Here is a 14,980-nt window from a genome sequence, read left to right on the forward strand (position 1 = left end):
TCTTTTTCTCTTGAGCCTACCTTTAATATGCCTGTTAAATTTTGAGTGAATTCTGGATATTGCTTAAGAAAGACTGTAGAATAGCACTGGCTAATAGAAATATAATGCAAGCCACTTGTAAACCACATATATAATTTTAAATATTCTGGTAGCCATATTAAAAAAGAGGCTAAATTAACTTAATAGTATAGTTTATTTAACCCAGTTTGTCAAAATACTATCTCAACATGTAATCAATGTAAAAATATTGAGATAGTTTCCTTTTTTTTTTTTTTTTTTTTACATACTTAGCCTTCAAAATCTGGCATCTGTTTTATGCTTGCTGTGCATCTCAACTTAGGCTAGCTGTATTTTACATACATAATAGCCATATATGACCAGTGGGCTACTGTATGGACAGTGGAGTTGTAGAGGCTCTACCTCAGTGGTTTTCAACTGAGGGCGGTTTTGCCCTCTAGGGTACATTTGGCAATGTCTGGAGACAATTTTGGTTGTTATAATTTGAAGGGGGTGCTAATTTGAAGGGGATGCTATTCCTTTCTAGTGGGTAGAGGTCAGGATTGTTGGTAAATATCCTACAGTGTCCAGTCTCCCCCACAACAAAAAAAATTATCTAGTCCAAAAAGTCAATAGTGCTGAGGTTGACAAACCCTGCTCTACATGATATTTTCCTTCAAAGGAAATTTTCTTTAGCTTCTGGCAGGCAGAATGGAGTACCTTGTGCTAATCCAGTCAGGAGTGGTGCTGATTCTAGGCTGGATTTCTGTCTTTAGTCTGATCTCTTTGTTTGACCTTTCTCCTAGTGTGAAGTCCTAGAGTGTTTATCAGGGCCCCTCTACCTTAATAGGCTCTAAACTCTTAATTTTTATCTCCATACCCCTATGAGACTGTTGATTGCTTCAGTCATCTTCTGAGCTTCTAAGCAGCTACCTTCTTGTTGGTTTCTCCACCTTTCAGCCTGCTCCACTAACCAGTATGCAAATGCCTCAAAGGATAGTGATAACTCTCTTTATCTGAGATCTTGGCCTCTCAAGTCCTGGCTGCCTTGTTAGCCCTAAGTACTAATTCTGTTTCACCAGTCTCATGAAACTACTGAAAATTTTGCTCAGTTTCTTTGCCTCTTGACAGTAATTTTCTGTTCTGCTTCTCAGCCTTTTGATCCATACTTATGAATCAACACATTCCTTGAGGGGAAAAGCGATATTGAATGTTGCTTCATGCCAAGAGTTTCTCTTCTCTCCAGTTCTTGTCTCTCACTCCGTTTTTCTTGACTATTCTGCAAAACATTCAAATGGATTTTTTTAAATTCAGTTTTTTTTATTGCTCCTAGCAGTAGGGTTAGCTTGATATAAGCTAGTCCATCACAACTGGCATTGAAAGTTTCTCATAGTTTTTTTTTAAACAAGAAAAAAAATGTTCATATTAGGTTACAAATAAGGTTAACAAGTTGTTTTTTGCTGATATGTCTTTTAAGTTCTTTGTAACTGTAACAATCCTTCCCCTAGCATTTTCTTCTTGCATTTTATTTGAAGAAAAAATTGGGTCATATGTCCTATAGAGTTTTCCACATTCTGAGTTTTTTTCCGCATGATGTTTAACATGATCTTCTATCTCCTGTATTCCCTGTGAACTGGTAGTTAGATCTAGATACTTGCTCAGAATCAATTCTATTTTTATTTATTAATTTGCAATAGTAAATCAAATAGGTGATGCTATTTGTTGCCTGTTTCATCTTATTAAGATTGAGAGTAGGTTCAGTTTTCTGCTGAATTCATCTATTATAAAGTTTTCTCCCAGAGTTTTTTTATCTAATGGTTTGAGTAGCCACTGATGATCGTTAGAGATTGCAAAGTGGTGATATTCTATCATTCATTCCTACTGCTTTTATTTTAAATGTTTTTTTAAAGAATGTTTTTTAGTACTGTTTTTTAAATTTTATTTACATTTTCTCAGTTCACACTGAAAAAGGATACTATATGGGAGACAGCCTTACAGAAACACTTAACAGAAGAGGTGTGATAACTCTGTTCCCACCCTCATAGTGTCCACTAATTCAGATCCATCTCTCTTATTTTATTTGGTATCTTTGACTGCAAATTCCAGCCCCCCCCCAGGAAAGTAAAATAGTTTTATACCTAAAATTATTATATTGTTCTCCAATCCCAGAAAGCAGACGTCACTCTGGGCAACTTCTTAAATAATGCTTCTACTCAATTCTACAGTCATCCAATTCTATATGAAGGAACTAAAGGCCAAGGACTCTGCTAGTTATACATTGCTGTGTAACAGATTACCTCAAAACATAGTGGCTTAAAACAACACACATTTATTATCTCACAGTTTCTGTGGGACATGAATTCAGGTGTGACTTAACTGGGCATCTCTGGCTTAAGATGTCTCCCAAGGTTGCAGTCGGTGTCAGCCAGGGCTGCATTCTCATCTGAAAGCTCTGCTGAGCTGGGAGGGTCTTCATCCAAGCTCACCTACATGGTTGTTGGCTGGATTCAGTTCCTTGTGTACTGTTGGCTAGAGGCCTCTCAGTTTCTTGCCATGTGAGCTTTTCCATAAGATAACTCCCAGTGTCCCAGTTGGCTTCCCTTGGAGTGAGGAAGTGAGAACACAAGAGAGATCTTGTGTAACCTAATCCTTTGTTTGTAAGGATTAGGTTTGTAACCTAACCCCAGAAGTATTACCCCATCACTTTTGCCATATTCTGTCTGTTGAAAGTTAGTCACTAGGTCCAGCCCACACTCAAAGTGAGGGGATGACACAAGGCCATAAATACCAGAAGGCATGGGCCATTGAGTGCTGCCTTAGAAGCTGCTTACCACAGACTCTAATATATTACATAACCTGACAGCAGCCAAGCCTTTGAAACAGCTCATGTTATTCTGGTCTACCAGAGTATTTTTGCTGAAAATAGTCTCTTTGTTACTCAGTCTGTGCTGTAGGGCTTGGTCGCTGATGAAAGTCAACTTTATTAGGTAAACTCTGTTTGTAGTGACACCAGAGCATTTATTAGACATCTAATCTTTGTTTTATTGCATGAAAGCTTAAGATTGGACTATTTTTTTCTGTCACATGGTACACATTCTTATTTTAATTTTCTCTTTTAGCCCTGGTTGCTGTTATGAAACAGCTATGACACGATATTTTTATCATGGCCGTACAGAGACGATGCGCTCGTGTACAGTAGAAGCAGTCAGTTGGTGCCAGTCTATGCAGGATCCTTTTACCAACGTGAGTGTTTGGAAAGAAAAAATTCACAACATTCATTTATTAAAGGAGCCTTGGTTTTTGAGTAACGAACTTCTTTGCTTCAGTTCCCCTGGATCATTAAAATACTTTCAGACATTTTTTTTTTCCCTGAAGTTTTTAAAGCATTTGTTCATTTGTCAGTGAAGTGTATACTTGGATAGAATAAGAAACAGAGAAGACCAGGGGAAATAAGGAGAGTCCGTCCTCCTGGTAATGTTGAAAGGGCCTCTCAGTGGCTTTGGAGGATATTCCTTCATTTCAGATTTGAGAGAAAGCCCAGTTAAGCCATTTTCTTGGAAGGGCGCCTTCAGTATATTATTTCAGTGCTACTGGTTTACCGTTAGAACACCAGTAAAGTGCAGACTTTGCCGAAGTGCCTTTAAAGTAAGGAAGCTTTTCTTCATTTGGTTGAATGCTTTTGAAATAAGTGATAGATTCCTGTTTTCATATGTGAGAGTCAGAACAGTTTTGTGTAGTTTTGTTTTGTACTTTTCTGGAGGAAGCAATTAGACAACAGGGTATTTCCTTCTTACCACTATTGTTTGTTTCTTTAGTTTTGATAGGCATAGTATGTATATGTTAATTTATTTTGATTTCATAAAACTGCTTTATTATCCTCTTTGTATAATTATGTTTTAGTTTTGAAATCACAGTTCCCATCTGTCTTTACATTTGTTAATGCCACCTCAGTGCTGCCTACAAGTTCCTATTTTCCTGTTCCAGGAAAGAGACAATCAAGAGGCAAGGCCTATAGGAAAGAAAAGGCCGTAGTAGAAGTAAAGAAAAGACATAGAAGCATGTGTCACTGGTCTTCCTAGAAATCTTCTACCCCCATCCCACCCCCAATTACCCTTATTTTCAGGTTTTTTGATTTGTTTGTTTTGTTGTACACTCTTATTGAAGTGTCTCTGATTTTTGTTAACACAGCTTCTTGAGCGGAAACAAAAGATGTTACAAGCTTTTGCAAAGCACAATAAAATGATGAAAGACTGTTCAGCTGGAAAAGGTACTTAGATTATAATTACTGTGATTTTTAAAGAAAATTTCAAGTTGAAAAATTTTTTCTAATTTCATATTTGGAATTTCATTGCAGGATTTGACCGTCACCTTTTAGGTCTCTTACTCATAGCAAAAGAGGAAGGTTTCCCTGTTCCAGAACTTTTTACAGACCCACTTTTCTCCAGAAGGTAATATAGTGAAGTGTTTTGTAAGTTCCTCAGTCAGTTTCTTTTTGCCTGAATGTTAAAAACTTTTCAGAAGCAGTATTCATATCTGTATGCTTAGTACAATATCCTTTTATTTTTTTCATGCTACACAGTGGAGGAGGTGGAAATTTTGTTCTTTCAACAAGTCTGATTGGTTATTTTCGAGTCCAGGGAGTGGTGGTTCCCATGATACAGAATGGCTATGGATTTTTCTACTGCATCAGAGATGACAGGTGAGGCTGCTTTTTAAAATTCTTACTGTGCTATAGAGTAAGAAAGCTGTCACTTTTGTAATTTGGATGTCTTACACTGTGTCTTGATTCAGTTGTCATCTGTCACTTGCTACATAGACAACTGTTTTTACCACTTCACCATTTAAGGTGTATTTGTTTTTTTTGTTCTGCTTCCTACAGTGAAACACTTTTCAAATTAGTACCTTACATGCTTTATTGCAGAACATTGTTTAAGATTGACTCATTGATCATATCATCCTCTTTTGCAAAGTCTGTACACATTTTAACATATTTGATTTATATAAGGTATTTTATAGTAGGTTCAGATAAAATTTGGCCTCCTGTAGTCCAGAAATTACTGAGGAAAAAAAAAGAAGACTAGGTAAATCAGTTTATACTAAAAAAAAAAGAAAAGAGTGATTTACCAAGTAAGATGAATTTCGTTTGGGTTGTGTGGAGTTTGACTTAAGTTTGTGGAAGGAGTGAAAAAGAAAGATTAGAACCTGGTAGGGAAAAGAGAGATGAAGAATGAGGCATATGGAAGTGATAGTAAGGCTTGGAAGGTCCTCACTCACAGTTTGGCAGTCTCTTCACAGGGGTCTTTTAAGGTATGGAGGGCTTTGTAAAAAATAATGTGCCTACATTCTACACTATGCAAATAAGATGAGGACAGATGGAATGTGAAAAACTGGGATGATATGACATATTTCAGTTTCTAATCTATTGCTTTTATACTTTTCCTTTTTTGAAAAGAGTTTACAGTCAATGTTATTTTTCAGAATTTTATCTTCTTCCTTGTCAAGTGTGATTTGTGCATTGTCAGTTATACCAGTGATACTTGTTATTTTTCCATTAAAAAGAGCCAGAGGTCCAAAATCATCATCATCATCATATACAGAGAGAAAGTAAGCATTCTAACATATTCCCTGACAAGTGGTGGATCCTGTGTTGCGTGCAGTGATAAGAATAAAGGCTACATATACCTCAGTTCTCTGACGTGTAGAAAAAAATTATTTTTAATGATCCTGGGGCAGAACTTGCATCAGTCAATTCAGGAAATATTTAGTGAGTACTTATATTGTGTCAGGTATTGTTTTAGGTGCTAACTGCACAAGACAGATTTTCTTGTGCATTTTATTTTCTACCTGGGAAAGAGAGACAAAAGCAAACAAATAAGATAATTTCAAATACTGTTGAATGCTGTGAAGGAAATAAACAAGTTGATGAGGTAATAGAGGCTAGTTAGGGATGGAGCACTGCTTTATATAGCATATATAAAGGGAGGGTCAGGGAGGGTCTCAGAGGAGCAACAACTAAGCTGAGATCTTAAGTATGAAAAGGAATTTACCTTAAGACTAGCCAAGGAAATAGCTCTCCAGAATCTGGCCATTGCTTTCCATCTCCAGTTCTTGTACCCAAGCCAAGCCACCAGTTTCTACCACTTAGGCAATTGCAGAAGGTTTCTGTGTGGTCTTCTTGCTGCCGTCTTTCCTTCCCTACAAACTATTGTCTACACAGCAGCCATGGTGGTCCCTTTAGAAATGTAACTCAAGTTAAACACTCCTCTACTCAGAACCTTCCAGGGGCTTCCCGTCTCATTCATAGTAAAATCCAAAGTCCCCCTGTGAGACCCTACAAGATCTAGTTCTCTGTCAACTCTCTGACCTTATCTCTTACCTCTCTCCCACTATTTCACTCTACTCCAGCACAGTGACCTTCTTGTTCCTCGAACATGCCAAGCAAGCTTTGTCTTCAAGTCATTTGCAGTTTTGATTTCCTCTACCTAGTACCCTCTTCCTTGAGATACATGTAAGAATCACTTTCTTACTTCATGCAGATCTTTGCTCAGATGTCATCTCACCTGAGGCTTTTAGTACTTCCCTACCTGCCCTCCCCCCATGCTGCTTTTTCTTTATACCAGTTATGACTACCCAATATGTACATGTTTGTTTGTATGCTGTCAATCTTCCCTTTCTAGAAGATAAGTTCCACAAGAACAGGGTCTTTGGTTTGTTTGTTGCTGTATTTGAGTTCTGTAACAATGCCTCAGTAGTATTTTACACTCCATAATTATTTTTAGAATGGTTTTGTTGAACATAAGTATAAACATCCTGGGGGGGGGAAGGTGGGAAAGAAGTTAGCACTTTTAAGGAACAGAAAGAGACGGTGCAACTATAACTTAGCATTGAGGAGGAGGATGGTAGAAGAGGTTGACAAGGTAGGAAGGTACTAGTCTTGTAACATGTTGTTCTCAATCCTGAGTGTATGTTAATATCACCTGGGGCCTTTAGAGCATAATAACCCTGGAGACACTGGTTCATTTGGTGTGGTCAGTTGATTGTACAGCCTTGTAACATAGTAAAGGATTTGTGTTTTCTCTGAAAAATAATGGGAAGTATGAGAAGCCTTTTTAAGAGTTTTAAACATGGGAGCTATGTGTTTTATTTACATGTAAAAAGGATCACTGGCTGCTATATGGAAAATAAATTGGGTAGAGGACAGTGAGATGAGGTGAGATGAGGAAAATTAGTTAGGAAGCCAGAATGTTGATGACTTGAACAAGGCTGTTGATAATAAAGGTAGAAAGAAGTGGATGGTTGTGAGTTATATTTTGGAGATAGAATCAGTAGGACTTACTGATGGATTGCTGATCTGATGGTGACATTTACCAAGATGGAGAAAACTGGGGGAGAAACAGGAGAAACAGGAATAAAAAATTTTGTTTTGTGTATGTTGGTTTTAAGATTACTGCTAATGCAGAAATTTATTATATTTATATACAAGAGGATATATCAGTAGGATATATGAGTGTAAAGCTCAGAAAAGACGTCAGGGCTAGAGGTATAAAATTTTATGAGTCATTACTATGAAAAAACCCCAGATAGTTTTCAAATGAAATACATGGAAATTGTCTGGAATGATTTTTTCATTCATTGTTAAACTTGTAAATTGTGTGACTTAAAGCAGGTTGATTTATTTTATTTTGAAAATAATATTTTATTCTAAATGTACTGTATACTCATTGTAGGAAATTTGGGAAATATGGAAAAATATAAAGAGCAACATTATCTACATTTCCATTACAAGGCATAAGACTTACTGTGTGAGGTTTCCAATCTATAATGAATATAGATCTTGCGTGTGTATAACTTTTACAAATTTGGATCATTTTATAAATATTTTGGGCCCTTTTTGTGGATTCCATCCTCAATATTATTTCAAACAGTTCCCAGTGCAATTAAATATGCTTTGATATGTTTTAATGGTTGAATAATGTCCAGTCTTATAGATTTCCGTAATTTATCTAATCAGTTCCCTATTTTTCCATCATTAAAAACAATGTATAATGTTATAATATAGCCTTCCTTATTTCATCACACCATTGCCAACTCTAGGTATTATCATAAAAAATTCTTTACCAATTTGATAGGCAAAAATCACAACAAAACTTGAATTATTTGTTTACTTATGAAGTTAAAACACTTTCTCTGTTAATTGGCATCTGGGTTTCTTTTGTGAACTGTCTGAGAAAGATGATTTCTTTCTATAATTTGAAAGATAAGTGAATTTTTGAAAAATTTAACATTGAAATAGGAGTTGTTAATCTGTAGAAAGAAACATTTATATGTTGCTAAATATTTGGGAATTACTTGCACAGTGTGGCTGGAAAATGATTCTAGTGATCATGAATAACTAGGTGGAAACAAGGCAGTACATCCTATAGATGCTTATCTCACCCAATCCATTGAAATCCTGTGTTTGAAATCCGTTCCAACATTGATTTCATCGTTATATAGCAGTCTAGAGCATGTTTTACTTTATTCTGCTGGTTCCAAAGCACATGTCTGACAATATTTTTTTAAGTGATATGAAAATTGCATAGTTGTCCATAAGCTTTAAATTGCACAACACCGTGATTTTAATTTGCACTTAATACATGTTTTTTTTTTTTTTTAGGATTTTTTTGTAGTAGGATTTATTCACACACCATACAATCATCCAAAGTATATAATCAATTGATCATGTTACCGTCATATAGTTGTTCATTCATCACCCTGCTCTATTTTTTAACATTTTCCTTGTACCAGAAAAAGTGAAAGTAAGAATAAAATAATAAGAGTAAAAAAAGAACACCCAAATTGCCACCCCTCCGCCTCCCTATTTTTCCTTTAGTTTTTTGCCCCCGTTTTTCTACTCATCCATCCATACACTGCCTAAAGGGGAGTATGGTCCACAAGGCTTTCACAGTCGCATTGTCACCCCTTGTAAGCTACATAGTTATACAGTCATCTTTAAGATTCAAGGCTACTGGGTTGTAGTTTGATAGTTTCAGGTATTTACTACTGGCTATTCCAATTCATTAAAACCTAAAAAGAGTTATCTATATAGTGCATAAGAGTGCCCACCAGAGTGACCTCTTGGCTCCATTTGGAATCTCTCAACCCCTGAAACTTTATTTCATTTCCTTTCACATCCCCCTTTTGGTCAAGAAGATGTTCTCCACCCCACGATGCGGGGTCTAGATTCCTCCCCGGGAGTCATATTCTACGTTGCCAGGGAGATTCACTCCCCTGGGTGTCAGATCCCACGTAGCGGGGAAGGCAGTGAGTTCACCTGCTGAGGCGGCTCAGTTAGACAGAGAGAAGGCCACGTCTGAGCAACAAAGAGGCATTCAGGGGGAGACTCTTAGGCACAATTATAAGCAGGTTTAGCCTCTCCTTTGCAGTAACAGTCTTCTTAAGGGCAAGTCCCATGATAGAGTGTCCGGCATATCAAACCACCTATCCTCATTGTTTGTGAGAACATCAGTAATGCATGTTCTGTTACAGAAAATTTTTAATGTCTGGAAAGGGAAAGCCTAGTTCCAACAGAGGTAGTAGTCCAGTTTCTTCTCTGAGCGCACCAGAAACCAGGCTTCTCTCCTGTTTTCTTCAGCTTCTTGGGACCACTTTTATCACATGCCTGTGTGGATTCTTTATCAAGAGGATCTAGGAGGAGACGTGGAAAGCATGACTTGGTTCCAAAAGAGTTTCTCTTTTTGGCTCATCTAGAAACAGCTTTTCCCCCTCCTCTTATCCTGCCTTCTCTTTTTAAATTCTTTATTCAAGCTCTTCAAGCTCTATACCCTTCTTCTTTAAAAATAGTTCAAATTTCTTTGAAAAATTCATATTCCAATTCATTCCATTTAGGTCACTTTAGGAAGATCTTAATTTTTTTCCTCCTTAATATAGTAAGACCGTACTCTAGACCACTCTTGGGCTCTGGCTAATTTCCTGTTCCCCTTTGTCCTTAGGCTCTAATCACATCATAAATTGTGTGTTTCCTAGTATTACATATAAATCTGGATTTACCTTCAATTGTGGTCAGGTTACATTTGCCTAGTATCAGCAAGAATTCACGTTTCATATGTGAACATCCAGATCAATTATTCACCATTACTATTTGGAGCCTTTCTGTGTTGTGATTTTTGCATAGTACTAAATTATTTATTATTTGTACTTCACAGGTTTGTTGTGGCTTGTTCAGCCTGGAAATCATGTCCAGAGACTGATGCAGAAAAGCTAGTTCAGCTGGTTTTTTGCGCTTTCCATGATATGATGCAGCTGATGAACACTGCTCAGTTTTAGAGACTAATCATTTATTAAGCACTTACCAAAATATATCATTAAACTTGATTTTAGGAGTAGATTGGTAATATGAGATGAGAAGGAATGTTGACTTGAAATTAGAAGAATCACACTCTCTAAATATATTCTGCCATAGAAGGTAGAAATATTACTTTTAAGCTTCCTCTGATGCAGTAGCAATGCAAATTATGAAACAGTGAATATAGAACTATGCAATGTTTATGATAAGCCTCAACAGTGCACAACTACAAATTTTAACAATGCAAATCTAATTTTTAAATATTTTTTATATGCCTGTGTAGGTTATAAATCCCATCCCTAAATATCATTGTAGAGTACATCTCTTAAGCGCTTTAACATTTTCTAGTTGCCAAAGGGTATAAAATACATGATTGGATACTGGTTTCCCTGAAATCATTGTCTTCCACATTCACCACAGGGATACAAGTCTACTACGTTTGATGGGAAAGATCACTACCATTTAATGGTGATCTAAAATACAGCGTTTCTGTTGAGCAAACAGAAAAATTAGATTGTTGTAGGGAAGTTTATACTTCTGACACACACACACAAAAAAAAACTGTAACAAAATTTATGGTATCATGATGTTATAATTAGCTTTGTAAATATAAAGATAAAAGACTTGCATTTAAAATTAATTGTTTTAGTGATTTTAAAGGGTTAAATGTTGAGTCATATTCTCAGGATTTTGCTGTTTGTTTTTTTCCCCTCTGTTCAATTTTGTAGTTTCTACTCTTAGAAAATAAAACTCCGGGAATCATGTAGCTTCTTGTTTTGTTTGAATAAGTGATTCATTCCTGTTTGACTTTATCCTTTTTGATTTCAGTTATTACTTTGTAATAAATCATCCAAAATTTAGTGTCTTAAAACGGTAATTTATCATTTCTTACAATTGTGTCTGTTGATTGTGCTCAGCTGGATAGTTTTCCTTCAAGTTTTGTCCTAGGATATTTATGCAGCCGCAAGCATTAGGCTGCTGGACTGAGGCTGGAAGGTCTACGATGACCTCACCCACATTCTGAAGACTTGGTGGCTGGGCCTCTGTCCCCACCTCATCTCTGATGATTCAGTATTCTAGACTGGGCTTCTTTACTTAGCATGAGAGTGTTCCCAAGGTGAAGGAAAAGTTGCAATGCCTCTGGAGTTCTAGGCTCAGATGTTGCAACATCATCTCTGTTGCATTCTGTTGGCCAAAACAAGTCACAAGCCCAGCTCAGATTCCAGGGGTGCGGGATAAGTCTCATTTCTTGATAGGAGGAAAAGTCACTTTGCAAAAGGGTGTGGGCACAAGAGGGTCTGATTTATTGGGGGGCCATTTTTGTAACAATCTACTATGCAATTTAAGATAAAGGTTACCATATACTTAGTGTACTGGTCGTAGTACTAGTTGTATACATCTTTTTTTTTCATTGTCATTATATGTTCTGAATTTGTTAAATCTGGTTTGCTGTTATCGTTATTGTTAGCCATCATAATGACCAACACTTGAGCCCTCATGCTGTGCCAGATACTATCCTAAGAAGTACCAGTACAACTTCTTTATGAAAATATTTGGAGTTGGCATCTGTGCCATTTGATACAACCTTCACAGTTACTATAAAATAGGAAGATAAAAATCTGAAGACCTTTCCCTCACTAGTGCAGGTTTGTAGACTAGATTGCCAGAGCATTTAAAATCCTTTAGTTGGTTGGTTTAAAATAATGTCTATAGATTTGGGTATTTTGGAAATTGCATCACCACCTGCAGAGAAACCTTTTGTCACTTTGCTTTAACATGTTTCTCCAACTTGCCTGAATTTGAAAATCACCTGAAGTACTTTTTAAAAACACTAATTTCAGGGCCTCAGCCCAATCCCATTGAATTTGAGTTTCCAAGGACAGATGCCCCATGATCTTTACTGGGCAAGTGGGGAATAATTACACAAGAGTAGGTTGAATTCTATTCATTTTGAGTCCCTGAAGTAATATATTCCTTCTCCACTCTTCCCTTGGTTAATACGAAATTCAGTCCATTTATATACATGGATACATTTGAAAAATTATTTGGTAGTATGTGGTTTATTACAGATAGAAGAACTTAGTTTGGACAGTTTGCTGACCTAAACAACTTGTACAACAGTAAGGTTTGATCATGCTATAGGAAAGTATGGAAAAAACAAATGATACCAAAAAGACATTTCAGAGTGGTTAGCTTCCAAGAGTTGCCTAGAATATTTCTTTTCACTCTCCATCCAAACATGTCTTTCCTTGTTTTAGGAAAGGTGGATTGATTTTCTGGGAAAACTGGAATATTTGTAAAAGAGATAATGCAGTTGCTATAGAAACTCAGCATTTTGTTTCTTCCAATGTTTCAGATTACACTGAGAGAATATGTATATTTTAAATTGAGTTTGAAAATTTTTTTTAAAGAAATGTTTGCTTAATCATTTGACTGTTTTTTAAGCTTTATGGAAAAAATGTGTGCCTACAAAGTTAGATAGTCTAAAGGCCATTTCATCTTCTCCTGAATTTCCATGATAAACCTGGGAATAGATTCATTTTAAAAACCCAGTTCCCTAATATAATAATTTGCAAAAGGGAAAAACTAGGCTATTAAATAATTTATTTTTCCTTTGTACTTGGCAAAATTGTTCCCAAAGCATCTTGTCTTCTGTCTATTCCCTGCTATAAGAATTTCCTCTATGTCTGTGACTTCTATTAATTCCACAGATTTATATATCTGGACTTTTCTCTTCTTTCTCTATATGTCTCTGATAACTCAGGGAGAGTTAGGCTGCTGTTTTCGTATTTCCTACGAAATGTCACTTCCATTTCTCAAATTTCAAATGCTGTAATATCAAATACCAAAGTGGCTATTCTAAATTGATCTGGAATAAGATCTACCTATCTTCATAATAACTTAAATTAGAAACTTCTTTTACCAGTCAGACAAAGAAAGTTGTAAAATGATTTAAATTTATTTCTAAGATACACTCTAACAAGAGTTCATCATAAGTTCTGTGTCCCAGCCTGAACATTCACCATTGAAAAATAGATGCCCTTCTGAGCCAGCAGCTGCTGGTGCGTGCCACGCTCCTTGACTCTGCCGTTCTGAAACACGACTATTAAGTCTGCATTCTGGATGGTGGAGAGGCGGTGAGCGATCACGATGCAGGTGCGGCCTTCCCTGGCTTTGTCCAGGGCTTCTTGGACAACCTTTTGATAAATCAAAACAGAAGCTTTGTCTTAACTGTATAAATAAGTTATAACATTAAAAGAAATTTAATAATTTTACCTTCCTAGCAAACCAGTTGTTTTCATTTCTTTTCTAATTTCTTTGACTCTTGTGTCTTTTATGTAATTAACATTATAGTCTATTTATAGTTTTCTGCTTTTTAGTTATTATACAAATGAATTCCCATGCTATAAATAATCTTCACATGTCCTTACATTCTCTAGCTAATCACCATATATATATTTTAGCTAGTCCCCTTAAATGACCATTTTATTTTCATTTTTCACTATTATAGTTAATGTGCTAAAAAGTGATTTCTGTAACTTTTTAAGTTTTAATTTCAAATATTTAATTTAATTTAAGGATTTTATGCCTTTTTTTTTTCTTTTTATAAAAATATGTGATTAATTTAGAAAATTTGGAAAAGACTATAGGGAATAAAATAAGAAAACATCCTACTACCCCAAAAGAACCATTGCTAACTATTTTTCCTCACGTATATATATTTTATTTTCATGGTTGACAGCACAAAATTATTTTACAAATTAAATGGGCCATGAACTGGGAGGCTATACCTTTTCACTTTCAGTATCCAGAGCTGATGTAGCCTCGTCCAACAACAGGATTTGGGGATGTCTGATGAGGGCTCGGGCAATGGCAATCCTCTGTTTTTGACCTCCTGAGAGCTGAGTCCCCTTATCTCCTACTCGTGTTTCATATTTCTGCAAGTTATACATTAGTAAAGTTAATAAAGTTCTAACCCAGAAAAACTTTAATGGTACACTGAATAAATCTTTACTTTTTAACATATTATGGTCAGTTCTAATTACAAGAGGAAAAACATTTCTATCGCAACTAGATAGTTGCCTTTTTTAAAATTCTTTTTCAATTTAACAGAATGTTCATTTTCAGAATCAAACTAAAACAAGTGACTTTCACTCCCAATGTGTTCTACATCAGAAATCTGAGTTGACAGATTCTTGAATTCCTACCATCAGAATGTCATTGATCTGATGCCACTGGAATCCTAAAGAGGCTAATACAAAAGTGAATTAGGCTTTGTTTCTGCCTAGAAGGAATTTATAATCAGAGAAAAAATACATATTCAGCACTTGAGTAACATAAGGTCAAGTATGTACTAGATGAGTAGTAAATACATCACACTATGAAAGATGAGAAGGGGTAGAGAGAAGCTGTGGAAACAAGGTGGGAGGAAAAGAGAAGGAAAGGGAGGTAAAAGAAAGCTTTGTTAGGAAGTTGGATTTTGAGAGGGAGCAGTCTACGCTGAAAAAGAACATAAAATGAATGAAGTTGCAGATTGAGTTGATTCAGTTTGCAGGGCTTATGCAGTAATGTTCATCAATCATGTAAATTAATTTCCTAAAGTTCAATGTCAATTATATTAAAAGCTGAAGCTTTAAA

The 14,980-nt window shown here is 36.0% G+C and overlaps 2 protein-coding genes across 9 annotated transcripts in view; one reads left to right on the forward strand and one right to left on the reverse strand.

Moving 5' to 3' along the window:
* Window positions 1-14,980, forward strand: part of CROT (carnitine O-octanoyltransferase) — a 154,289-nt gene that overhangs the window by 47,499 nt on the left and 91,810 nt on the right. For 3 of the 4 annotated variants that reach the window (XM_037836568.1, XM_037836570.1, XM_037836569.1), the window contains exons 13-17: window positions 3,117-3,240; window positions 4,186-4,264; window positions 4,352-4,445; window positions 4,577-4,696; window positions 10,203-10,895. In XM_037836568.1, the coding sequence (XP_037692496.1) occupies window positions 3,117-3,240; window positions 4,186-4,264; window positions 4,352-4,445; window positions 4,577-4,696; window positions 10,203-10,323 (538 nt within the window). In that variant the 3' untranslated portion in view covers window positions 10,324-10,895. Of the gene's footprint in view, window positions 1-3,116; window positions 3,241-4,185; window positions 4,265-4,351; window positions 4,446-4,576; window positions 4,697-10,202; window positions 10,896-14,980 lie in introns of those variants that run through there. The other variant, XM_037836571.1, reaches the window with a different exon arrangement.
* ABCB4 (ATP binding cassette subfamily B member 4) overlaps window positions 13,278-14,980 on the reverse strand; it is a 78,076-nt gene continuing 76,373 nt past the window's right edge. For 4 of the 5 annotated variants that reach the window (XM_037836564.1, XM_037836565.1, XM_037836566.1 and 1 more), the window contains 2 exons: window positions 14,134-14,280; window positions 13,278-13,539 (listed from right to left, as the gene is read on the reverse strand). In XM_037836564.1, coding sequence (XP_037692492.1) covers window positions 13,333-13,539; window positions 14,134-14,280 — 354 coding nt within the window. In that variant the 3' untranslated portion in view covers window positions 13,278-13,332. The remainder of the gene's footprint in view (window positions 13,540-14,133; window positions 14,281-14,980) is intronic. The other variant, XM_037836563.1, reaches the window with a different exon arrangement.

The sequence above is a fragment of the Choloepus didactylus genome, chromosome 5 (genome assembly GCF_015220235.1).
Source record: "Choloepus didactylus isolate mChoDid1 chromosome 5, mChoDid1.pri, whole genome shotgun sequence".
In the NCBI taxonomy this organism is placed as follows: domain Eukaryota; kingdom Metazoa; phylum Chordata; class Mammalia; order Pilosa; family Megalonychidae; genus Choloepus; species Choloepus didactylus.